This window comes from Dromiciops gliroides, chromosome 2 (assembly GCF_019393635.1).
Source record: "Dromiciops gliroides isolate mDroGli1 chromosome 2, mDroGli1.pri, whole genome shotgun sequence".
NCBI lineage: Eukaryota > Metazoa > Chordata > Mammalia > Microbiotheria > Microbiotheriidae > Dromiciops > Dromiciops gliroides.
This window is the reverse complement of record NC_057862.1, coordinates 750,370-777,596: the sequence shown is the minus strand read 5'-3', so window position 1 is coordinate 777,596 and position 27,227 is coordinate 750,370. Positions and strand designations below refer to the sequence as shown.

General features: G+C 48.3%; 1 protein-coding gene across 1 annotated transcript in view; it reads left to right on the top strand.

The window, feature by feature from the left end:
- Positions 1-27,227, top strand: part of ADGRA1 (adhesion G protein-coupled receptor A1) — a 299,237-nt gene that overhangs the window by 159,970 nt on the left and 112,040 nt on the right. The window contains exons 11-12 of the mRNA XM_043988669.1: positions 218-379; positions 9,091-9,270. Of these exons, the coding sequence (XP_043844604.1) occupies positions 218-379; positions 9,091-9,270 (342 nt within the window). The remainder of the gene's footprint in view (positions 1-217; positions 380-9,090; positions 9,271-27,227) is intronic.

Sequence of the window (27,227 nt, the reverse complement as noted above, 5' to 3'; positions counted from 1 at the left end):
GAAACTGAACCAGAGAGGGGAAGAGCCTCACCCAGGGTCACACTAGGAGTTATTGAGTGGCAAAGGTGCACTTTTATGAATCCTTCTACTCCTGGACCAATCCCTTATTCCTACAGCATTGAGCCTTAATTGGCCACGTTTGCTCCGTGCACCTGTCTATCCAGTGGACATACTAATAGGGTTCTCACACATCCCTTGGGCTTCTTCTCTCCTGTAGCTCGGAGATGCTCTGGTCCAAATCGCGAGCAACCTCATGCTGGTCGATGAGCACGTGCTGTGGGTGGCGCAGAAGGAGGACAAAGCCTGCACGAAGATCCTGCGGTGCATTGAGCACATGGCTGACCGGGCTCTAAGTGTTGGCGTGCAGGCACTATCCAAGGTATTCCAGGCTTCCATGCCACCTGCCTGTTGCCATGCCATGAGGGAATGGAGGGGTGGGGTGGGGATGGCATCCCATTGCCATGCTTGCATGTCTCACAGCCTCAGGCACAGTGCCCAGGCAGCCTCAAAAACAAGTGCCAGATGGGTCCTGGGCACCCCTCTGCCCGCCCCCCCCCCGCTCTCAGGTGACCAGGATGTGCCTGCTCCATTCCCTGGGCACAGCTTATGCTCCTTCTGGGGGCACCCTCCAGTCTTCAGGGATGTTGCATTGACCGTAAAATATTCTCTGCATTAACCATGGACCCTACATAATGAATAATTGAGAAAACCCATTTCCCTAGAGGCTCATGTCTAGACCTGGCCCCTGGTCCCTTTTCATCCTTAAGCCCCGCCTGAAAAGGGAAAGGCCCCTCCCCCCAATGAAGGGCAACATTAACAAAAAGGGTAATGTTGGTCAATAGCTGAAGGTCAGTCCTTCACCATGGTCGCTGAGTGGCAAGCCCCACCCCAGCTTTATGATGTCCTCAGATCTATCTCAACTGCCTGGCCTGAGAGAGAACAGCTCTAAAAACATGTAGCTCCAAGCTTCTCTTTGAAGCTTGACCTGCGTGTGTGTGTGTGTGTGTGTGTGTGTGTGTGTGTGTGTGTGTGTGTGTGTGTGTGTGTGTGTGTGTGTGTGAAAGAGAGAGAGAGAGAGAGCATTAGCACAAGCTCTTTCTCAGCTGTATTTGTCCAAGTTGGTCTGTCACCCCTTTATCATGGCCTGAACTGAATCCCTTGGACAAACAGGACCCTGTTTCTTCAGGAGATGTATCAGAGACTCGTCTGACCACCTCTTCATCCCACCCCGAGACAACCACAAGGAGGCCAAAGAGACAATATCTACCCCAGGGGTTGATGGGGAGGTCCATGAAGCAGAGGCTAGAGTGCTGATGCTAGGCTTGAAGGCAAGACCATGACTTGGACCTTAAGCCTCCTTTGCTTAGGGGGCTCCTCAGATAGGAGCTGGGTTTCAGTAGAAAAAGTCCCGGGTGTGGAATCAGCAGAGACATGAGCCCAAAGCCCACCCCAGACACTTGGGAGCTTCCTGTCTATTATGGGCAAGTGGCCTGAATACACTGAGCCTCAGTCTCTTCATTTGTAAAATGGGTATGATGACTCCTGCAGCATGTCTCTCTCACATCTGGATGCTCCAGGCCGTTTGACTGTTGCCATTACAAGCAGAGAGTCTCTTTCTTTTCCTTGTTTCTGCTTAGTGAGGTGATCCCTAGAGTAACATGAGTTTTCTTTTCCTACCACATGACTTAGAGTATGGTTTTCAAGGCTCCCCAGCACTCCAACCCCCTTTGCTTTGGCTCCAGAGCATCCCCCCTTCCCTTCAAAGCCTACTCAGGTGCTCCTTCCTTCATTAGCCAATCAGCCAACCAATGTTAATTAAGTGCCAATTTTGTGCTGGCCTTTTCTGCCCCACCTCCCCCTTCTGAGAGTGCTCCCCCACTTCCTCTGCTCCTGATCTGTCTGGGCTGTACCCCCTTTTCCCTCAGCAGATCCTCGAAGGCAGCAAATGTTCCTTTGGGGTTTATGTGCCAGCACTTGGTCCCTGCCTCCCACATAGTAAGGGCTCAGTAATGAGCATTGGGAGGGACCTTGTAGAGAATAATGGCCCAGCACCTCCATTTTACAAATAGAAAGCTGAGGGGGAGTAAGGAGCAAAGGCACAATTCAAACCAGGATTTATGACTCCAAATACTGGAGCCTCTCCTCCATACCAGGTGAAGCAATGAGTCTCTGTGGGAAATAATGGCTTGTCCTGCTTGGTAAACTTTATCTTGAAGTCTGGAGTGGTCCAGGACTGTCTAACCTGACTACAGGCCTTGGACACCTGGCAGCTGCTTTGGGTATGGGCTTAGTGGTTACCCCCGCCCCTCCGGCAATGTGTTCTAAAGGCACTAGGGACATACCAAAACTTCTTGAGGAGAGAAGTGACTGTATCAGACCTGCACTCTATGAGCAACTTTGGTGCCCTGTGGAGGGCAGCTGGAAGATGGAAGACCAGGCATCCAGCAGTTGCCATCAGTCAGGTGAGGGGGGATAAGGCCCTGAGTCATGGCAGTGGCTGTGTCAGCTCAGTTGTCTCTAGAAGATGACCCCTGATTACACACCCAGCCCCAGGCTGCCTCCTGATTTCCAGCCCCACATCACCTCCTGGACAGCTCAGACTGGACACCCCACAAGTGTGTCCAGAACAGAACACCCTGCTTCCTCCCCAGATCCTCCCTGTTTCTCCCCCTTCCCCATTACACCGGAGGGCACCACCATCCTCCTGATTCCAAGCTCAGAACTATAGTGATCCTTGACCCCTCACTCACACTCACCCCAGATAGCCAACCCATCGCTAAATCTTGTTTTTGTGTCCATGACACTTCGTGAATGTACCCCCTCCTCTCCTCTGATACTAGCCCCACCCTAGTGCAGGCTCTCCTCACCTTACACTTGGACCATTGCAATAGCTGCTGTGGGGGAGGGTCTTCCTACCCCAGGTCTCTCCCACTCCATCCATCCTCCTCTCAGCCACCAAAGGGATTTTCCTAAAGCTCTGGTCTGACTATGTGACCCCCTCTCCCTACTCAATAACCTCCAGGATCACATATAAAGTCCCTTGTTTGGTGATTCAAACCCTTCACAACTTGACCCCTTCCTACGTGTCCAGGATCCTAACTCTTTACTGGTGTACACATACTCTACAGTAAAGCTGCCCTGGCCCACTGACTGCCCCCTCCCAGAGAACTTCATCTCCCATCTCCGTGCCTTTGCCTGGGCTGTCCCCCACATCTAGAATTCTCCTTCCCCATTTCCATCTCTTAGCTTCTCTTGCTTCCCTCAAGACAGCTCATATCCCACCTTCTGCAGGAGGCCTTGTCCATACCTCTCCCCCCAAAATGGGGTAGTCCCTTCTCCTCTGAGATTGCCTTTCATCTACCCTGTCTGTAGCACACTTTAATGAGTTATTTGCTTTTTACCCCCTTTAGAATGTGAGATCCTTGAAGTCAAGACCCATGCTTTTGTCTTCCTGGGTGTCCCCATGGCTTATCTTGGGATCTGGTTTATAACTGTCTAATACATGCTTGTTGACTAACTGAAAGAGGGTGATGGATGGAAAGGGTTCTGTGGATGTAGAATCAACAAGACTTGGCAAGTGATGGCTATAGTGGAGGGAGGAAGAGTTAAAGATAGCTGAAGCAAGGGCTGAAGAGACCAGAAAGATGAGGGAGGCTTCCCCTTCCTAGAAAGGAAAGTTCAGAGGAGGGGAAGGTTCTATGGGGATGACTTCATTGGAGGCATTCTAGGACATGCACAGCATCAAGAACTGATGTTCAGTAAATTGCCATCAGTGAAGGACTGAAGTCACCAAGCCTATGGCTGACCAGAGATGATTATCAAGTCCATAGAGGCTAAGGACCTTGAAATTGAGTTTTAAAAGAAGAGAAGAGGGAAAGAGAGGTCATGACAGGGCCCTGGACCGAGTCTGGGATGGTACCCAGGCTATAGGACTTAGTACTGGGTCATTACCTGGCCAAGGAGATTGAGAAAGAGCGTTCAAACAGGGAGGAGGAAAGTCTGTGTCATGGAAGCCAAGGGAGGAGAGGGTGGTCGCAGCACCAAGGGCTCCAGAGAGTGCAAGGAAGAAGTGTAGGAAAAGTTCACTCCATTTCACAGCTACAAGATGCTGGATCTTCTTGGAGAGAGTCGTTTCAGTCACACAGGGAAGCTGAAAGCCAACTTTCAAGGAACAGAGAAAGTGAGTGGGAGGTGGGTAATTGGAAACAGATACTAGACAGCATCTTGCTGGTGGTGAGAGGGAGGAAAGCTATCAGACGATAGCTGCTGGAGGGAGCTGGCCAGGAAAAGGCTTTCAAAGGAAGGGGATGTTCGGGCATGCTCGCTCATCACCCACAGGGAAGGAAGGCGCTGGGAAGCACAGTGATATTAAAGGGAGTGAGAGAAATGGAGTGGGCTGTGCTACCAGAAGGCCAAGAAGGAATAAAAGAAAAACCAAAGAAGCTGGAGAAGAAGAAAGTTGTTCAGAAGAGGTAAAGGCAAGTTATTGTAGCTAATGAGGTGAGCGCAGTTCTCCAGGGAGTTGACCACAAGAAGTACGAGCAAGAACAAGTATAGTGGATCATGCCTCCACAAAGTGTGGAGAGCAGGGAGACTTGTCATCACACGTACTGAAGGTGTGATGTTCTTATTCCTGGCATGGCCAAGTGACTGCTATCTATGCTCAAAGCTCAGGCTTTTAGGATCCTTCCTATAAGCCACGTACCTAGAAGGGGGAGGATAGTGAGTGAGAGGGAAGGGTCAGGGATGGCTCTGGAGTAATAAACTTGAAAATGTGGTAGAATGGGGGTATCTGAACAGAAATGTGCAGATGACAAATCTGGGAGAGACATTTAGTATGTTGGGTGACAGAGTCAGTCCTGTCCTAGTAGGACATACAGAACTGGTCTCTAGACCTCCAGTAATCACTTGGCCCTTGGTAAGAGCCTGATACTTGACTAGAAGGGAAAGCCTGAGTTCAATCCAAGTCCTTCTCACACGATCCTTTGCCAAGAGACCCTGTTCCATTGTTCAAGCCATGAACCTCCCCTAAATTGGGGGGTGTCCTTCAGCTCCAGCCTGTATCCCTATTTGTTTAAAACAGATTTCTAGCACTCACCAATTCATCCCAGGGTCTAGGAATGCTAGGGGTGGAAGTGGGAGAGAGTACTAGATGACAGTAAAAAAAATGCTTAAGGCCATGTAGAGGTGGCCAATATTTCTCTATCTTCATGGGTCCTTCAATAAAGCCTATTCCAGGGGCAGCTACGTGGCACAGTGGATAAAGCACTGGCCCTGGATTCAGGAAGACCTGAGTTCAAATCCAGCCTCAGACACTTACTAGCTGTGTGACCCTGGGCAAGTCATGTAACCCTCATTTCCATGCAAAAAAAATGTTAAAATAAAGCCTATTCCAACAAATCAACCCTGTTTATACTTGATTAGGTAGGACCAGGGGAACCTGTTGTACTTGGGATCAAGCTAGATCCAAAAGGAACTTAGGCCAAATATAATCATTTAACAGAGTGTTAATTCTTTCTCCCGGGTTCAAAATGATGGAGGAGGCATGACTAGAAGACAGACAATCCTCTGAACAAGACTGCAGGGTTCAGTGGAATTCTAGGTCCATCTGTATCAATGATATCAGCTTGGCTTCCATTAAGAGAGTGAGCTTTCTAAAGAGCATCCAGGCATGGGAGAGCGATAGTCCCATTGTACTAAGCCCTAGTCAAGTCCCACTTGTGGGACTGTCTTCCATTCTGGAAGGATTTGTTCATTTTGCTTCACTTTATGAAGGAGACCAGTAATCTAAAGTGCATACAGAGAAGGGCCAAGATGAAGACCGGTGGAAGGACCTGGAGATATTTGGGAGAGGGAAGCTGATAATTCTCTTCCGCTCTTTGAAGGGCTGGACTTGTCCTTCTTGGCTTCAGAGGGCAGGACTTGAAGTAGTGGGTGAGTGTTCCAAGGAGGCGAGTTTAGTCCAGAGACAGGAGCAGCTTCTGGGAATTTAAGGTTGTCCAAGATGAAATGAATTGTCTTCAGTGGGAGGGGGCATTCCTCCGCTGGAGGTCTTGAAGCAAAGGTTGGATTACTGATGGGGTTGCTGTAAAGGACATCCCACTTGGTGGGTTTGCTGTAAAAGAAAACTTTGTACCAGAGGAATTGAGGTCCTTCCCAACTCTTGAGTCTTTGTCATTCTTGTGTTCTGAGGAAGGGAAGGAGATTGAGGACAAAAGTAGCAGGGGTTGACCTCACAAAGGGAGAAGAGCTGCCTCATCTTCTGAGCCTGGAAGTATTGTGATGTGAAGTAATGGATAAAGAGAATTTCAAATCAGTTTGGCTTCATTTACTTAGTGAAGTTGAGCATGACAGTCTCCACTGATCAATGGAAGAGAGAACATGGATTGAGGGAGGAGACTGCCTGCATAAAGAGACAGCTAGGTGGCACAAAGAATAGAATGCTGGGTCTGGTATCAGGAGGACCTGAGTTCAGCTCAAGTCTCAGACATCAACCAGCTTGTGATACTGGGCAAATCATTTCACTTATGTCTGCCTCAGTTTCCTTAGCTCTAAAGTGGGGATATTGATAGCACCTCACAAGTGGTGTTTGGAGGATCAGATGAGGTAACATTTGTAAATAGCTTCACACAGAGTCTAGCACATCGTAGGAACTTAATAAATGCTTATCCCCTGTAGAAGAATGCTGAGAATATCCCCTTCGGGAATGATGACACAGAGTCCATCAGGGAGGCTTGAAAGGATTACTGTGCAGTAGTGAGTATCCAGTTGAGATTAGGTGTGTGTTATCCCCCAGAGGTGTTCAACAGCTCATAAGTAGGAGTAGAAAAGAGGGATGTTGGTAGTGACAGAGATTTGGGTTTCAGTATAATGTGAATGACAGTAGGAGAAGGGCAAGAGGTTCAAGGGCAGAGGGCTCTATAGACTTGAACTGGATACACACTAACATCAAGCCTGTTAAGGGAGGAAAGTGTGCCCAGATACATTTGAAGGACTTGAGGGATGAAGAGGAAGGGGCAAGAGAATTGGAGGGCACTGCAAAGTTCAAGAAAAGGTGTGGGAGGAGGGCAGTGGAAGAGATGCTGATTACACAGGAAAGAATAACAGATTCAGGACCCTGGACATCTCCCAGTTATGAATGGATGATGGGGAGAAGTTACATGTAAGAGAGAGACAGCCCCAGACCTGGGGCAGAGGACTTGGCTCTTCTGCACACTCCCTGAGTGGCCCAGAGAAAGCCGCTTCCCCTCACCTGACCTCAGTTTTTTCCTCTGTCAAATGAGGGGCTGTACAAATAACCCCAGTTTCCCTCAACCTCAGCTCTGTGATCCCAGAATCCTGAGAGTTAGAATCTGACTGTGCCTGTGAGGGGCTGAGCGTACAACCAGTTAGTTACCAAGCTTTTATGAAGCATCTATGAGGTGCCAGGCCCTAGACTAAGGGCTTGAGACATAAAGAAAGGTAAACGTCAGTCTCACGGAACTCATAGCCACTCACAGAGAGAGACAACATGCAAACAAAAGAAATCAGGGGTAGCCTCAGGAGGATACGTTAACATTACAGAGCCCTGGGTAAGGCTCCTTGCAGGTGAGACTTGCAGAAAGCCTGGGAAGCCAGGAGGTATAGAGCAGGGCTTCTTTAACTTTTTCCACTTGCAACCTCTTTTGTTCTGAAAAGTTTTTCCATGACCCTGGGTACATAGGCATATAAAATAGGTATCCATAAGCTTTTACTGTTGTCAGATGGTTTGCAACCCCCACATTCAGTTGCACACCTTCATATGGGATCGTGACCCACAGTCTAAGAAACTTGGATATAAAGGGTGAGGGTTCCAGGCATGGGAGACAGCCAGGACAGGGAATGAATCCCAAGTGAGGAGATGGAGTGCCCTGCGTGAGGAAGAGCCAGGAGGCCCAAGGGGCACGACATGTGAGAAGCCTGGAAAGGCAGGAAGAGGCCAGCTTGGGAAAGTTTTGAACACCAAGCAGAGAATTTTGTATTTGATCTTGGAGGTGATAAGGAGTCACTGGCATGGATCAAATGGGGGAAGAAAGTATAGTCACACCTACATTTTAGTCAGATGGAGCCGTGGGTATTGCCCATGTGCAGTCAGAAGTAAGTGAACTGGGAGGGCTGGCTATTTAGAGAAATATCCAAGTGTAAATGAAGCACAGTCCTTCTGCTGAGGGTGGAGGTTCAGGCATAGGGGGAGGCCAGTAGAGCTTGGGAGGAGAGGTGAGATGGCCTTATTGTCTGGTTCCTTGCATTTCTGAGTGTGGGTGCTAGTGCTGGTGCCCTTGGAGCCCTGGAAGGCTCACCCATGCTTCACTGTAGGGGAAGCTGATGCATGGCTAAGTTTGGCTGGTAAATACAGAACTGGGGCCTGTCTCCCAGTCTCTCACATGATGCCAGCCTCATCTGCTCCCTCTGGATGGCAGCCAGATGGTAATTAGCAGCAGTAAATTGGCTCGTTGGAAACATGATTTCCTTTAAACTTGGGTAAAGAGGAGACACGCCTCGACACAGCTTGGGTTTCCAAAAGGCACAGTATTTTCAGAAAGCTCTGGTAAGTGCCTAGGGCCAGATATCCTGTGCACAGTATGTATTTCTGACTCCCTACCCAGCCACAACCCAGGGAGCCCATTCAGGTGGAGAGGAGCAGGCACTATAGAAATGAATGAGCCAAGAGCCAGCAGTCACAATGAGGGGGCCCTAGAAAGTAGAAGAGGCCAGAGCAAGGGCCAGCCTGGGTGTGGGACCATTCATTTGTTGGGTGTAACTCTTTGGGGCCAAAGATGTTCCCAGGAGCCCAGGGGAGCACACAGCCTAAACATAGCACAGGGAGAGTCTTTGGGCTCTGAAAACTGGGTTCCCCTAAGCCCCAAGCCCCAAGCTTTGAGCTCTGAGTGAGGAGCCCGGGGCTTGAAGCTCCTTCTCTGACACATTGGCTTCTTTCTACATACACACCACCCATGACAGACAGCGTGAGTACAAGTTCATTGGGCCCATGCACTATACCCCCTAGAGCACTCACACAGGGACATTGCATAGAGGAAGATCCCAGACCCACTTCCCCATCCCTTTTTGTAGGTCTCTCCTAACATAGCGCTGGAAGCCTTGGTCATCAAGCATTCGAGCTTCAGAGCAATGAGCTGCATAGTCTTCCAGAAAACTCCTGGGGAGGGGAGCCTCTATCCTGAAGAAGCCTTGCATTTTCAATGTGACACTTCCGGAGCATTATGGGAACAATGGGCGAATCTTCCTGCCAAGGTAGGTGATCCTGTCTGCGAACAGAAATGCTCACAATGTCTTTGGCATTTCCCACCAGGTATCAGGAATTCATAAAGTTGATCGTGATGACCTGCATGGCTGGTGTCTTGGAAGGTATCAGGGACTCCTTAGAGTGTGGCCATGGAGGGGATGCCTTGGCAGTGCTTACGGCTGTGCTGGGGGAACATGTCAAGTGGGAGGAAGCATTTGTCTGGACGAGAGGTCCTGGTGTTCTTTCTCATCTGATGTGAGATGCTTGAGAGACAGTGGTCTAGGAAGTTCTTGGGAGTTCGAGGAAAGCCAAAAAGGGTAAATGAAAAGGACTTACTCCTGCATTTTGCCCTCTCGTCCAAGTGGAGCCCTGAAAATAAGTGGGAAGGGGCAGCTAGGTGGCGCAGTGGATAGAGCACTGGCCCTGGATTCAGGAGGACCGGAGTTCAAATTTGACCTGAGACACTTGACACTTACTAGCTGGGTGACCCTGGGAAAGTCACTTAACCCCAATTGCCTCACCAAAAAAAATAATAAAATAAAAAATAAGTGGGAAAGGTCATTTCGCCTTCTGTTGAGTGTGTCATTGATGAATATTGTGGAGAGAAGCTCGGGTATACAATAAATGACCCTACACTTAGGGCCCCTCCATGGGCTGGGGGCTGGAACAAGCTGAGCTCAGGTCATTCTGGAGTCCATTCCTCTGGTATCTAGGGCATGAGAATGTGCTCTTAGGCTCACTGATTGTTCAGGGCAGGGCCTGGGGTCCCAGATGAGTCTCCAAAGTGTGTTCTCACCTGTTTCTTCACCAAAGACCCATCCCCCAGGGCCCACCCAGGCGTTGGAAAGGCTCTCTCCCAATGGCCCTGCCTGGAGGTTTTTGGAGGGCAGGGCCCAGGCTTGGCCAGGGAGTTCTTCTGGGAGCTGAGGGCTGGTCCAGAAGCAGATGCAATCCAGGAGGCTCCAAGGATGTGCTGGGCCCTTCTGCTGAACTCAGCAGCTGACCTTGCTCATACTTTAACACTGCCTCACCTTCTGGGAAATGCAGGAATATTCCAAACCAAAGTTTATTTTGTCTGGAATTCTAGTTCCCAGGCTGTCTTAGAGCTCATTTGTGGGTGACTGTGAACTTGGGGAATAGAAGTGAATGGAAAAAAAAAGAAGTGAATGGAGCCAGCAGGCTTCCTCTGCTTTTAATGAAGGTGTTTTCACATATGGGGGTGGGGAACCCATCAGTAATTACAGCTCTACCCATTTTCCTGGCACCCACCTAATCAACACCTAAACCCACTTGTTGCCTCTGTCCCTGTTGTTCTGTGAGGTGGGAGCAGGGGACTCCTCATTTGTTAATGAAATCCTAAGGCCAGAAACACCGCCCCTCAGCCTCACCTGAGTATGGGTGAGGACCAGACTAGAGATGTCTGAAGGACTTTGCGAACCTGAACAGCGTCATGCATTCTTATTTTGTAAGTTGTGTGCTCATGGAGACTGACGAGTTCAGGTGTGGGCAGACCTGCCCCACCTGGGGTGTCTGATGGGGGAAGCTCGCTGGTTTGAACTGTGACAAGGGAGGGGCACAGAATATCTAGGGCTATTTGGTTCTAAGTCCTTGGTCAGGAACTGAGTGGTCACTGTGCCCTGAAGAACCGGGCTCTGGACTTTCGCTTGGCAATTTCTAAATCTCATATACATCCAGGAGGTGGAGACCCTGGCCCTTGCTGCCTCCTGCCTGACCTGGGTCAATCATTCAGGATCTTTCAGCCCACATCAACCTGGATGTGTTTAAATATAGATTCACAGATGTGTGTGGGTGTGTCCATCCCATGCAAGGTGGGAGCTGGCATGGGGTGGTGGGGATAAGTTCTCCTATCCAAACAAAGCCAGCTCCCCAAAATGGTCACATAAAGGCTTCTCTTTTAGCTAGGAAGAAGACGAATGTGTCCCTGAGGAGCTCCTCACCCACCCTGGGATGTATGGGAGAGGGCGGCAGCAGAGTAGGGTCCTGCCTGGCTGCCGCACTGTGCAGGCATGGCTTCATGGGGGAGGGCTGCTCCTGCTGTTGCTCCTTCTGTTGCTGGTGTTATTGTTGCTTCTTCTTCTTCTTCTTCTTCTTCTTCTTCTTCTTCTTCTTCTTCTTCTTCTTCTTCTTCTTCTTCTTCTTCTTCTCCTTCTCCTTCTCCTCCTCCTCCTCCTCCTCCTCCTCCTCCTCCTCCTCCTCCTCCTCTTCCTCCTGCTGCTGCAGCTGTGACCCCGCCTCTCTGGCACTGGCTTCAGGCCTGAACAGGTGTCTTTGAGCTGGGGAAGCCGAGAGCCTCACATCCACCAATGGCTTCTAGCTATTGTGACCTCACCTTCACAAATGGACACATTTGCTCAGGAAACATTGAGCACCAGCTGTGTGCATAGCCATGGCAGGCCCCCTGATGGGGCTGGGGGAGGAGGCTAGAACAGACCCAGAAGCCACCCTGCTCCAACTCCTCTTTCATCAAGTCAACACCTAGTGAGCACTCAGGATGTGCCAGGCCCTGTGCTGAATGTGAAACACAGAGCCTGCCCTAGAGGAGCCTGCATTTCCCTGCCCATCAGAGAGCAGGGAGTGAAGGAAGGCCTGGCCTCAGGGGAGCGGACACTCTACTACCATCTCTGATGACCCCCTTAACCCTGGAACCTTGGGCTTGTCCTGGTCCTTCTGGCCACAGGAGTCTGCTTCCTCCCTTCTGACCTGAGGGGGCTGGCCCAGCTCAGATGATGCGTTCAGCCCCTTCTTGCTCCAGCAGCCTCAGAAGTGGCCCCTGGATGGGGCAGGAGGGTAGTCCCTGCCTCCAGGCTGAATTGGCCCCCTCTCCTTGGACAGGAAGCTGGGCTGCCATCTTGCTGAATCTTCTGAGGCCAGAGGCAGGGCTTCTTCCCCCTTCCCTGGAGTGCCTGGGGCTACCATGGGGAAGTGTCCCTCAAGGCCACTGTACCCGCATGAAAAAAAGGTCTGTTTGGCTGAAACATGGAGAATGGGGAAGAGGCAGGATAAAAAGGAACATCCAATGAGGCTGTAAATGGGGCCTGGGTCCAGACTGGGAAGGACTGGAAACACCCAGCAGCAGGGCTTGTATTTGATCCCCAAGGCCGAGGGAGTTACAGGGGCTTCTAGAGTTGGGGGGGGTGTGATGAGGTGAGATCTGTACTTTAGGAAAATCTTTTTTTGGTAGCAGCATGGAGGATTTGTCAGAGAAGGGAGGCTGGAGGCAGGGAGGCTTATACCTCTGTGTCTCTAGACAAGTCTTTCCCTGGCTCTGTGACTCAGGTTCCCCCATAACAGAGGAATTAGACTCATTCTCTCTCCCCTCCTTTCCGGCTCTAAGATGCTTGACCCTCTGAATGTTCTGTAGGAGGAAGGGGAGGACTCGGCCAAGTTCTGGCCTGGGATAAGTAAGTGGGCAGGGCCCAGCCCCACGTACCTGGGAGGGACAAGCAGACTCCTGTTGGGGGAGCAGAGGAACTGGAAGCAGTTAAAGCTGCCTCTGACCTCCTGAGCACCAGGCAAAGGAGCCAAGGCTGCGTAATTACAAGCAGTCCCTTGTTTTCAGGTGCCTCATCTTGTGTCGGCCACTCACAATTGCTTCCCACAGCTCTGCCTTTCTCAGCCAGAATTTCTGGTCCCAAGGCACTTTACAATTGAAATAAAACCATCTGTTTTAATCATAGATTGTTTTTAACCTAAATAAATCAGAACAGGGCAATCAAAACTTGCTCAGCTGCAGCTGTCCTGCTGGAACATGAAAGCCCAGGTAGGGGTTCCTTCTCATTGGCCAGAATACAGGGCTATGTGGGGTAGGACCCTTCTGAGCCTCTGGCTTCTTGCTCTTCTGCAACGTTTCCTTAGCATTCGTCACCTAAAGGAGCAGGTGGGGCAAGAGGAGTCGCATCACTGAGTGCTGGCCAACGATACAGAGGACTCCTCTCCTCTGTCTGCCTCTGTGCCCACCACAGAGTGGAGGCTGCTCTTCTCAGGGTCCAGATGTTCCTCATTTTACTTTGCTGCTTCCTGGGAGAGCCCATGAGCAGAGCCTGGTGCTATTTGCACATAAGCACAAGACCAGACAACATCAACAAGATGGAGAAAGGAGGCAGCTGTCCTGTGGATCCTCCTGTCCTGGGGCAGTCATCTTGTTTGGGTGGGAGATGCCCAAAGGCACAAGTGCCTGGCTTCTTCTGGAAGAAATGGGTCCTTCATGTTCATCTAAAAACTAGCCTTGGTGAACGAAAACAATTTTGAAGTCACCACCCCTGTAAACTGGCGATGATGATGAAAGATGGAAGTTGTCCCCAACAGAGGAGCTTCACATCAACTACTCTTGGTAGGGCCATGAATTGGTCTGGAAAACCACTTGTCATAACTCAAGTAAAACCTTTCAGCTGCACATACCTTTTGACCCAGTGATTCCACTACTGATCATATGCCCCAAGGCAAAGTCAGAGACAGAAAGAATGGTCCCACTTACCAAAGGGTTTGTAGCAGTGGATGGTTATATGCTAAAGAGCCTCTACAGTGTGTGTGTGAGCACACTTTCTGTGGTGCTTAAGTAATTGCAGTGGCCATCATGAAGGAAAGGCTGAAAAAATACCATCTTGTGTGTGTGACCAAAGTATCATCACATTGAGAGAAGTGGCAAAGAGGGGCTCGTTCCCTTGGTTTTAGAAAAGCTTCATGGATGGGGTGACTGCACAAAAGGATGCAGTGGGGGGGGCAGCTAGTTGGCACAGTGGATAAAGCACCAGCCCTGGATTCAGGAGGAACTGAGTTCAAATCCAACCTCAGACACTTGACACTAGCTGTGTGACCCTGGGCAAGTCACTTAACTCTCATTGCCCCGCAAAACAAAACAAAACAAAACAAAAAAAAATATTGGGATCCTAGTAGACAGTAAACTCAATTAAAGTGAATGGTAGTATATGAGAACAGATCAAATGATAATGAAATCTTGGCCTGCCCAGAAATAGGAATTCTGAGCCCTCTGCCCTCCACCTCTGCCATGATCAGTCCCAGACACAACGTTTGAAAAGGACATGGATAAGTCAGAGAGATTCTAGAAGAAGGAAAGCAGTGTGGAGAGAGCTTCAAGCTATGTCCCATGAGAAATGGCTGAAGGAAGAAGGGACGTCCGACTGGAGAAGGAATGATTCAGGGGACACAGGAACTTCCCAAAGTGTCTGAGAAAACAGCAGCATCCAGGGATGAGACAGAGTGTCCCATGGGGGGTGGCTTCGGCTCTGAGCCTTGAACAAATCTCAGGAGTCTCTGTGGCATTGGCACAAAGAGGGCACATTCCCAGCCCCAGGGATAAAAGGGAGGAGACTGAATGCTGGTTTATTGGTGTGCACGAAAGGCGATAACCAGGGGCAGTGCAGCTGGAAAGGCTGCATTGTCAGATCCTGAAGGACCTTGAATGTCACACTAGTGAATGGAGGCCCCTCCAACCCTGGCATCCAGCACAGTGCCTGACACACAGGAGCCTGGCAGCCTGAATGTGACCCTCCTTGTTGGAGAAAGCATCTCCGGCAGTTTCTCTCAAACCCCTTCATTTTGGACAAGGAGGGGGCGGATTTGGGGTGGCACAGTGGGATAAGATGGCCTCAGAGGCTCTACTGCTGCCCAGCCTTTGGGACCTTTGAGAAGCAGCCACCTCACACTGTGCATCAGGGACCCTGGAGGGTCCCGCTGGAGGAGGGGCTCTGTCATCATTGATCTGAGCCTTTGGTGTCTGTCTGTTGTCCCAACAGTTTCATCTCACTGAGGCTCTTGGGATCCTCCTGCCTAGCCCCATTACCACCCTCGCCACACCTTTCTGCAGGCTAGTTTTAATCCTGATAATTCTGCTGGTGTTAGAGGCACTGCTGCTCCTTGTCTTCTTCTTATTATTTTATTATTTTTTGTTTTTGGTGAGTCAATTGGGGTTAAGTGATTTGCCCCACACAGCTAGTAAGTGTTAAGTGTCTGAGGCTGAATTTGAACTCAGCTCCTCCTGAATCCAGGGCTGGTGCTCTATCCACTGTGCCACCTAGCTTCCCCTGCTCCTTGTCTTCTGCCATCTACACCACTCTGCTTTCCAAATGAGCCTGAATTCTAAGCACGTGAGGCCCCTTCCCACAGGGTGTCATGACCTTTTCACACGACTAAACTGTTACAGGAGGCCACGCCTTGGAGCCACCGCTGCTTCTTCCTTTTCTTCCAATCCGATGGTAATTTTTGCCTTTGCTCCAAGTCGTTGCTGGTCAGCCTGCCTGCGGCCAACAGAATCCCAGGCGTCCCCTATCTGTAACCAGCACGGCCTGGTAGAAAGAAGCCTGGCTCTGAGTCCTGTCTCTGACATGCTGCATGAGTTCTTTAACCTTTCTGCATCCCTGGTAACTCATGAAGACCATGAATACAGATATTTTTCATGCTAGCCAACACCAAGAAAATCACATGGGCAGACTAATATTCATTTGAATTTACTATGTTCAGTATGCACCATGTCCAGAAACCTCTGACTCTCTTCATGAATAATGAAGATCTCAGGAAGACCTGAGTTCAAATCTTGCCTCAGAAACTTAGTAGCTGTGTGACTGGAGGCAGGTCATGACTTCAGTTTGCCTCAGTTTCCTCAACTGTAAAATGGGGTTAAGAATAGCACCTATTTCCCAGAGTTGTTGTGAGGACCAAATGAGATCATTTCTGCAAAGCCTGGCCTATAGAAGGTGCTACGTCAATGCTGCTGGTTGTCATGAACAGTGTGGATGCTTTGCCTCTTTTCCCTCTTAACCCCTCCCAGCCTCCTCTTTCCCAGCTTCCTCTGGGATCCCCTGGACACGGCACCATCTGACTCTCAGTGTTAGTTGAGTTGGTTGGCCAGTTCTTTCCTGGAGTGACTTTGCCATTTCACTTTCTCAGACATATAACCCCCAGAGCCATTGTCTTCCTGGTGGTCATCTTACTTTTGTCCACTATGGCCCTGACAGGATTGGTCAGTTCCCACATCTGAATAACAGGTGTGAGTCACTTCCTCTCCTAGAGCCTCAGTGTCCTCAGTATATATCAAGTCCTGATGAGATTCTCAGTTCTTTTGGTTCTTTCTTTCCCCATCACTTTCCTCACCCAATTCTGAATGTGGTCTTAGCCTGTTTGTGTTTGTCTTGATCCCTCAGTTTCCCTTGGGAGGTGTGATGATTAAGAAGTTTGAGAGACATAGTTTCTGGATAATTTAATGATTTTATTAATAAGTCCAGCAGGTGGCTGTCTCTCTGAGACCAAAGAGTCCTAATGGTGGTGGGGTCACAGTGTATATGCTCTTCGAAGAAGAGGCATTTCCAAGGAGTTCCTACTCAATTCTGATTGGTTAACACAATGGGAGGTGGGCTATTTTGGGGTATATGACTAAGGTCACTCAGATCTTGGTGAAAGAGACATTAATTTCCCTATCACCTGTCTTGATAATTGGGAGAATCAACATTTCCCTAGGACCTGTCTGAGCAAACACAATGATCAGAAATACCTCCATTAGCCTAAACTCAAAATTTCTTTTACTGTCTGATCAGATCTTGGCCTGGGGAGATCTCCGCTGCGGTCGGTTTCTGGATTAGGACCAGAAAAGGGGGACACCTTGGTCCTAATACAATAATTAGTTATTAAATATAGGAGAGAAAGATTCATTTCTCACAGAGGTCAGAGAGCATTGAGACCAAAGATTCCCCCTCCCCTCCCCTGCCATCAAGGAACAGTTCAACAGATGCTCAGAGCAGTTACTTACGCCACAGCCAGGCTGGGCTTCTCAGGGCTTAGCAGCTTCTCCATTCAGAACTCCATTTCTTGCAGCAGGGACCCTGGTCCCCACTCTGGCCCTGCTCCCCTCACACTCTGCCTCAGACACGGAACAACCTCTGAACTATCAGGACCATCTGACTCCTTGCCCTGATCCCTCAGTTTCCCTTGGGATTAGTTGCGGCACCAAAAATACCTCATTAAATCTCCGACTGATAACGAAGGTTCTTTCCGCTACCCGGGGTAAGCCTGAATCCCTGCAGGCCACGGCCTTTGTAAAGAGGCCCCAGAGGTCAGTCCTGTGAAGTGTCCCTCCCTCCTCTTGGCATTGAACGTTCATTTCTCAACCAAGCTTCCCCAGACTCCAGAACGTCTGCTTGTTTCGTGCTCTGAGGGTAGAGAGGAAGGAAGGACGCAGCTACCTTCATTCCTGAAACATGCTTGGGCAACATTTCATTCCCCTGAGTCTTCTTTGGAGCTGGTTTTGTTAAAGGGCTGTGCTCCCCTGATTGGCTACTTGGGGTCAGGGAGAGGCAGGACATGTCCCAACTCCCCTCCTTGGTCTTCTCTGTGCTGAGGGAGATGCTGTTAGGTCTAGAGCCGATCCTTAGGCTTCTTCTTGTCAGAATGGGCTTTTCTCCACATTGGTGCCTTGGGGCTTGTTCAGGGTTGTTGTTGGGGGCGGGGGGATTAAGGATTGTGAGGGTTGCATTAAGGTCTTGTAGTCAGCTGCCAGTGGGAGATTGAGTCTGAGGACTGTTCTAAGGGAACAGCATAGGAAGGAGACCCCTCTTGTTCCTGAGGCCTCACCTATCTGGGGATATAGGCTAGCCTCAGGTTCTCCCCAAACACCTGGGTTTGGTGCGAGTGCTGTCCATGGTCCTTGGACTGGATTTCTTCTGATTCTGTCCTTTTCTGATTCTTGAGGATTACTATGGGGTTTTCTTCTGCTTATGTGTACATGCACACAGATCTGACCTCTATAGCCAACAAGTTAGGACTAACTGAATCTCCTTATGAGTTAAAAAGAGCAGGAACTACACCAGGAGTGTCTATGTGTAACCTGTGACAGACCTGTGACATCTAGTGACTGGGTAACTGAGGCCAAGTCTTGCTCAGTCCTGAAGGCAGGAAAGAATCAAGGAATCAGGTGGAATATGTTTTCAAAATTCTCCTTCCCTTCCCCCAGGCTGGATGCTGGAAGACCACCAGGGCTTCTTGTGGGATGGACTTGTTTATCTTGAGCCAGGGATGCCAGGCAGAAGTGCTCCCTCACGGGCAGTGTTCTGTTTAATAACAGTGTATATGCTTAATCAATCAGATGATAAAAAGCACCCTGGCACAGTAATGAGCATAATCCTCATGCAAGTGCTTACTAATAGAATTTCACAGCGTTCATTCTCAGAACAGGCCTGGGAGTGTGGGAAGATATCCCTTGGTTGGGCTGAGGTAACAGTAATTCCCCAGTGTGTGGTGTCTAGGAAGGAGGGTATATGCCCCCTCAAACCCCACTGAGTGTGCTGGTCAGGAAACCCTGAGACCTGGTCATAAAGGGCATGAGGAAGCTGCCTAAGACAGCACTGAGGAAACAAGCCTGATGAAGACCACTAGGAAGAGACAAACAAGACCCCTGTCCATTGTAGGCACCTGATAGATTTGCCCAACTGGAAATGGAATTTAACTGAGGTACCCAGTATGCCTTAGACAAAAACAGGGAAACTGGAAAAGACTCAATTTGATAGCTTCGAGTGTCAATAGTCTAGGGTAGAGAAGGGAGAGGTAGCCCACATGATTTATGTGGCATTGATCACAAAGATAAATTCTCACCATATCCAATATACTTGGGCAAATACTAGCAGTGGACAGAAGCACTATCTTCTAGCTCTAACTATTGACAGATCATATGACTTATCTGACCATTCATTTTTCATTTGTGAATTGAGAAATGAGAGGGGGAAGGAAAGAGGAGAAGGGAGAGAGGGAGGGGAGGGGAGGAAGGGGAAGGGAAAGAGGGAAAGGAAAGAGGGAAGGAGGGGGAACTTGGACTAAGATGGTGACAGCATCACCCACCTCATAGGAAGATTAACGGTTTTGAGAAAAACTTCAGGTGTAGACTCACCAAAACTTGGTAACTTATTAGATATGAGAGTTGAGGGAGTAAGTGGGGAAAGGGGTGAGTCAAAGCTAACCCCACAATTTTAAACCTAGGAGATGTAGACAATGGTATCACCTGAAGGAAAGTTTCTAATTGAGTGCCCCCAGGCTCCAATTTAGGCCCTAACCAAAATCCCATTTCAATCAATGCCGTGCATAAAAGATGATAAAAGTCTCAGGTTTTTCAAAGCTGGAATGAATAATTAATGAAATCAGACAGAATGAAGTTTCTAGCATTTAGGAAAACCAGAATGAAACCAACAAAATAGGATTCATTGAAAGTCAGTGTGGAACTCTTCATTAGCATTCAGAAAAGCACACAGAGAGAGCACTAGGCTTACCAACAATTGATGGGAAAATGATCTGGGGAAGAAGGAGCTCAGGTGGCCACAAGCTTCATATAAGCAAGCACTTAGCACAGTGTCTGGCACAGAGTAGGCAGTTAACAAATGGCTGTTGACTGACTGTCTTCCTGGCTTGCTCCCTGGCTTCTAAGGCAGCTGGTCTAATCTGCACATACACAAAGAGAAAAGAGGGTACATATGAGGGACACAGGTGTTCTACGCTCAATAGACTGTAGTGGGTTCACTTCTGGAATCTGTAAGTTAAAAGGGACTTGGCAAAAGAGAGTACATCCAGAGAATATAACTAGGATGGAGAAAGGTCCCAGGGGGGTGGGGAAGAGGAAGAGGGAGGGAGAGGAGGGGAGAGGGAGAGGGAGAGGGAGAGGGAGAGGGAGAGGGAGATGAGGCATGTGGTTAGCTGTGAGACAGTTAAGGAGACATCCTTGTCTTCAAACACTTGAAGAGCCTGCCTTGGAAGGAAAGAGCAGACATGTGGAGCACACGGGCAAGAAGGAGGTAGATCTGTTCCACTTTCTAACAATCCAAGTTTATCCAGAGTGCTGTGGGTGGCTTACTAATAAGGTAGTGAACTCCCAGTAACTGGAACTATTCCAATGGGATTAGGATAGGACCTGTTGGGTGCACCTAGAGCATTGGTGGAGGGAAGGAATTCCTTTTTTAGATGAACAGACAAAACCTTGTGGTTTCACTAAGATGTGGGGCCTCAACTATGATAGCAGTACCTGGCATGGTCCCAACTGGAGCAGGAGTGACACAATAGGTCTTTGGTCATCCACCATGGCCTGTTTACTAGAGAACACACAGCACCTCTGTGGTGCCCTTTGAACAGCGCCAACAACTTTTGGGGGCTTAGACCCCAACCACAGCCTTTTGTCCTAAGGGGCAAACTTGGCTCTGTAGCCTCCCTTCTTACCTTTCATGAAGCTTCTGGTGTCCTCATCCAAGCATCTACAGACACCATTGATATATATGACCAATGACTGTGATGATGCCACCTTCTGTGCCACAAGATGAAAGAAAGCCAATGACCCCAATGGCAAACTGCCTGCCTTGCTCTGCAGTAGGTCACTGATTCATGTTCTAGGCATGATGGTGTAGTCTTGAGTTAAGAATGACTGACTCATCTGTCTCCTCTGGGTTGAAAAGAGCTCTGGGCTTGAAGGCAGAGAGTGGGCTTTGAAGTCCAGCCTGGTCCCCTGCTGTCCATGTGACCTCAATTCTCTGAGCTTTAGTGTCCTCATCTGCAAAAAAGGGGATGGAAAAAATGAGTGCCTCTCTCCTGGGATTGTTGAGGATTCTGTGTGTGTGTATGTGTGTGTTTATGCTTGCATGATTACTGGATCCACTCTGGTCTGAAGATCTCTATCCAATGCCTTGCCACAGACAAAGAACATAATTTACCCCATTCCACCTGCCCTTCCTCTTCTCCCAGTATACTCCTTTTTTAACCCTTTAATTTTTTTATATCTTCACATCAAAGGCAATTTATAACTATATCCTCTATGTACACTTCTTTCTGCCCAAATAGAGATACAGTTCTCAAAAATTACATGTATTATCTTTCCATGTAGGGATGTAAACAGTTTAAACTTAATGAATAACATTATTTGTTTTCTGTTTGCCTTTTTATACTTCTCTTGAACATTGTATTTGAAGATTGAATTTTCTGTTTAGTTCTGGTGTTTTCATCAGGAAAACTTAAAAGTCCCCTATTTCATTAAATGTTCATCTTTTCCCCTGGAAGATAATGCTCAATTTTGCTGATTCTTGGTTGCAATCTAAACTCCTTTGCCTTCCAGAATATCATATTCCAAGCACCTCTGACCCTTTAATATTGAAGCTGGCAGGTCCCATGTAATCCTGACTGTGGTTCCATGATATTTAAATTGCTTCTTTCTGGATGCTTGCAGTATTTTCTCCTTCACCTAATAATTCTGGAATTTGACTATAATATTTCTTGGAGTTTTCATGTTGAGATCTCTTTCAGGAGGTAATAAGTGGATTCTTTCAATAAATATTTTATCCTCTGGTTCTAGGATATCAAGGTAGTTCTCCTTGATAATTTCTTGGAATGTGGTATCTAGATTCTTTTTTTTTTTATCTTGGCTTTCAGGCAGTCCAATAATTCTTTTTTTTTTTGAGGCAACTGGAGTTAAGTGACTTTCCCAGGGTCACACAGCTAGTAAATGTTAGTATCTGAGGCCAGATACTGACTCCAGGGCCAGTGCTCTATCCACTGTGCCACCTAGCTGCCCCCCAATAATTCCTAAATTATCTTTCCTGGTTCTATTTTCCAGGTCAGTTGTCTCTCTGTTGAGGTATTTCACATTCTTTTTTTTTTCATTCTTTTGATTCTGTTTGACTGGTTCTTAGTGTCTTATGGAGTCATTAACTTCTACCTACCCAATTCTAGTTTTTAAGACGCTATTTTCTTCAGTAAGCTTTTGCACCTCCTTTTCCATTTGGCCAATTTTACTCTTGAAGGAGTTGATTTTTTCAGTGGATTTTTCCCATTTGGCAAATTGTATTTTTAAGGAATTGGTTTTTTCCGTTATTTTTTGTGCTTCCTTTTCCAAGCTGTTGACTCCTTTTTTCATAATTTTCTTGCATAACTCTCATTTCCCTCATTTTTTCCATTTTCTTCTACCTCTCTTATTTTATTTTTTTGTTTGCATTTTTGTGGGGCAATGAGGGTTAAGTGCCATGTCCAGGGTCACACAGCTAGTATCTGTCAAGTATCTGAGGCTGGATTTGAATTCAGGACCTCCTGAATCCAGGGCTGGTGCTTTATCCACTGTGCCACATAGCTGCCCCCTATTATTTGATTTTTAAAATCCTTTTTGACTTCTTCCAAGAAGGATTTTTGGTCTTGAAACCAATTCATCTTCCCCCTCGAGGCTTCACATGTAGGCATTTTGACAGTGTTGTCCTCATCTGAGTTTGTGTTTTTGGTCTTCCCTGTTGCCATAGAAGCTCTCTATGGTTAGGATTTGTTTCTTTTTCTTACTCATTTTTAGTCTATTTTGTGACTTTTAAAGTTGAGCTCTTCTCCTGGAGCACAGGGACCACTGTTGCAAGATTCTTATGCTGGGGGCCAGGGGCCTGATCACTGGCTTTCTGCTCTGTGGCCTCTGGTGCTTTTGGATTCCTCACTGTTCTAGGCTTGCTCTCTGCCCTGGGATCCTTTGGCTTAGTCATGCCTGTCCTGTGGGTGGTTCTCTAGCTGGCATTTTGCCTTCTTAGCTGGGGCTGGGGGTCTCAAAACTGGCTACTGGACCACCAGCCTGCTGAGCCAGGACCAAGGAGCCTCTGCTTCTGATCCGTGCTGTGGCCAAGAGCCTTATGCTGACTTGCCCAGACACCCTCTGAACTGTGCTGAGCTGTGCTATGCTCCCCTTTTATCCAAGTGAGACAGATCTTTCTAAGATTGTGTCTATGTCTTTTTGTAGATTCTGTAGCTCCAGCATCTGTGTAGAGGCTTGATTTAATGTTTCTGAGGAAAATTCAGGAGAGCTCAGGCAACTTCCTGGCTCCTCTCAGCCATCTTGGCTCTGCCTCTCCACAGGCAGAGACCATAATAGTTGCCTCATGAATGCAGAAAACAGTGTGAGAAATAATTATTAATAATTGATATCTTGGGGGACCCAGTGATCTCCCCTTTTTAGATCTTTCTCACACCCCCACTCCTGGGTCTAAGTTTTCCTTGAAAGTAAGATTCATCTGAGTCAAAGGAATCTTAGGTAGAAAGAAATCCTTTTGTGTAGAGGGCTGAAGGACTCCACCAATGAGATTTGGCCTGTAAGAACCAATTTTAGATGTGAACTATTGTGCCCCCCCATTAGCTTGGATGGTATTTAGATTCTTTCTCTGATGTCATCTTACCAAGAGTTGAATGACCTGAGTCACATATCTCCAGACTTTAAAAAAATATATAGCATGTTAGGGGGCAGCTAGGTGGCCCAGTGGATAAAGCACCGATCCTGGATTCAGGAAGACCTGAGTTCAAATCTTGACACTTACTAGCTGTATGACCCAGGGCAAGTCACTTAACCCTCATTGCCCCACAAAAATGAACAAACAAAATAAAATATAGCACATTTCCAAATCATGTCAACCAATTAGATTTGATTGCTATGTAATGGACCCCCCTACAGTTAGAAGGGTATATAACTGAGACCCCCACCACCATTAGTAGTTTTTTGTCTGAGAGAGATGGCCAATAGACCTTCTTTTATTAATAACTTGCTGGCCTATTTTTAAAAAATGATTAAATTTCCCAGAAATTACATCTCTCATATTTCAATTATCATAGGGGTAGGGGGCGTGGAGGGGAAAAGATCTTGAGTTCAGTTTTGGACACATTGAGCTTAGGATGTCTCCTGGACATCTGCTTCATGATGTCTGAAAGGCAGTTGGAAATATGTGATTGGAGGTTGCAGGAAGACTAGGGTAGGAAAGGTAGATTTGAGAATCATTAGCACAAATAGAGACAACTAGGAAGCACAGTGCTGGCCCTGGAGTCAGGAGGACCTGAGTTTAAATCACACTAGCTGTTTCACCCTGGGAAAGTCACTTAACCCTAATTACCTTAAACATCCAGAGCCATCTCCAGTCATCCTGCTATAGATCTTGCCACTCGGCCCAAATGGCTCTGGAGGAGAGAGTGAGGCTGGTGACCTTGCACAGCTCTCCCTCACTTAAATCCAATTCAGTGCAAGTTATGACATCACCCTGAAGCCAAGGTCCTCTTCAATAATGAAGAACAAAAACCAACAGCACAGAAAGGGTAATTAATTCCGTGGGAGCTGATGAGATCACCAAGCCAGGTACTCTAGAGGGAGAAAAGAAGAGTGCCCAGTACAGAGCCCTGAGGGATACCTAAGGTTAGAGGGTGTGGTCTGGAGGTAGACCCAGGAAAGGAGACAAAGGAGAGAGGAAGAGAACCAGGAGAGAGAGGAGAAGTGTCCTGAAGACCCAGAGAGATGAGAATGGAAGGAGAGGGTAACCAACAGTGTGTGTGTGTGTGTGTGTGTGTGCGCGCGCGTGCGCACGTGTGAGCATGTGTATGCATGTGTGCATGTGCATGCATGTATGCATTTGTGTGCATGTGTGTATGGAGGTCAAGGAGAATGAGAATTGAGAAAAGTCCATTAATTTTGCCCCAAAGGCACTGTAGAGCAACTCTGGCGATGAGGTTAGAAGCGGAATGGGAAGAGTCAGAAAGTACCAGGAAAGAAACTTTGAATTGATGATGGAAGCACAGCCATGAACTGTCCGCTTAAGTTAGTTGAAGGCCCTTCAAACAACACTTTGCTGAATGAGGATCAAGGCCCACGGGGCCAAGTCCATCTGGGTGGGGCACGCAGCCAGAAGAACAGCTGCCTGGCTTCCCCCCATTGAATCTGGGAGAAACCATCCTAGGAGGAAACTGAGGCAGCTTGAAGAGGATAGAGGACTCATCCAAGGTCACACTGCACTCTGCTGAGGAGCAGAGCCAAGATACAACCTGGCTTTCCTGACCCATAGCCCACAGCAGCACAAGGAAGTGAGCCCTGTAGCCCCCAAGCAGGAGCTCAATAGCCAGGGGGAGAAGAGATCTCAGACTTCCCATCCCTGGGCTGAAGAGGAAGGTGTCCTGGAGTGGGAGCCCAGCCAGACCTCACACACACATACAAATGCACACAGATGCAGCACAATGCATACATGTACTTACCAATACACATGTATATATGTGCACTTATGCACGGTAGTTTGATCATACAATCACATATGTGTGTGCATGCATGCCCATGTCTACATATACACATGCACATATCCACACACGTCCATGCACAAGCACTTGCTCAATGTATACACCGACACATGCACACTCACATACATGTACACCTATACACACGTGCACATGTACACATAGAGCACCTCTGTGGGACCACATTCTGGAATGCCAAGATCCCTGCTGCTTCCTTCGCACTGATGGCAGGCCCTGGACAGTCACAACCACCTTTCAGAAGGAGTAGACCTGGTAGCCAGGCCACTCCCAGGGTTCTTCCTGCCTGGTGACCCATTTCAGACAGAGCATCCCCATCTGGTCTAAGCCATGCGCTGGAGCAGGTTCTTGCCTCCTTGTCACATGCCCAAGGCAAATGTCGGCTCGTGCCCTGATGATCCTAATAGAGGTCTCCAGCCAGCCAGCCCAGGACTTCACACCCGACCACCTCCAGTACCTGCCATGATTGGTTTCAAGGCCCCTGGGAGGTCAGCAGCCTCAGCAGGGGGCAGCAGTCCAGACTAAGAGCCAGGAAACCTGGGCTCTCATGCTGGGGCTGTCACTCTCCAGTTGTGAGGCCACAGGCAAGTCATGTCCCTGTCTGAGCTTGAGTAAATTGAATCTCAGAACTCAGTAGGGTGTGTGTGGGGCCAGCCATTCTCACTGGTAAAAACGGATGAGGAGCCCTTGTTGTCCAGACGACAAGGGTATCTGGTGCTTAGTACAGTGTTTGGCATGTAGTAGCTGTATTTTACCTTGGACAGCTCCACAGAGAAGCCCAGACACAGACCTCTAATGTAATAGGGACAGGAGATCAGGTTAGCTCCCACGGCTATCCCAGGCTCACTGACCTGTCCTCCTAACCCCGCTATTCCTCCAAGCTGGCCTGCCCTGTTCTTGGAAGAGGACAGTGGGAGAGAACCAGACAAGGTGTGCTCAACATTATCATTGATGACGCATATGCAGGAAACAATGTAAAGACATGTAAAGACAGTAACATGAAGCACACGGGGTGAGGAGGAACAGATGGGCTGCAATCTGCACTAGTGGAGGGCATGCTTACATCTGGGAAATAAAAGTGAGATCCAACCAACACATGCCTCACCGTGGGGTTAACTTTCCCCATTAAGGAAGATTCGAGGCTGTAAGGACTTTACCAAGCACCTCACAAAGCTCCTTATTCTTATAGAGAATCAGTCTCACACAAACACACCGTTCTGTGTACTATATTCTGATTTGGTGAGATGGGTATCAAGTGTATGTATCTCATTTGATCCTCACAACAACCACAGAAAGTCAATGCTACAATTATCCCAATTTCACAAATTAGGAAATTGAGTCAAACAGATGAAATGACTTGCCCAGGGTCACACAGCTAGGAAGTGTTCAAGGTTGCACTTGAATTCAGATCTTCCTGACTCCAGACCCTGCTAGCACTCTCCACCAGCTAAGGGCAGGTGGAACTCAAAGAGAATCTTCCTGCTGAGGTCCTATGGCTCAGGGAGAGGCTTCAGGCTTAGGCCCTGGCTTGGAGGACTGACCTGTGATGATGGCTCTGGAGCATCTCAGGGGGTGGGGGGCAGGGACCCTATTCTGCTTTCCTGGGCAGTGCCACAGGGAGGGAAGGGAAGGGAAAGGAATGAGCATTTATGTAGCACCCTCTGTGTGCCAGGCACTGGGCTAAGCAATAAGGCCATGTGACAGAGAGGGTCCTGTGTGATCTAGTTTGCCTCCTTTTCTGGAATCTGTGGTTTTCTGCCTTTGTGAATTCTCTCAGCATCTGGCAGGAGTCTCATAGGTGCATGAGCCACCCAATCCTAGGGACACAGTGTCCTCTCAGCCACATCATCCCTGTCAGTAGGTTCTCATTGGGTGGCCCCAAAGGCAC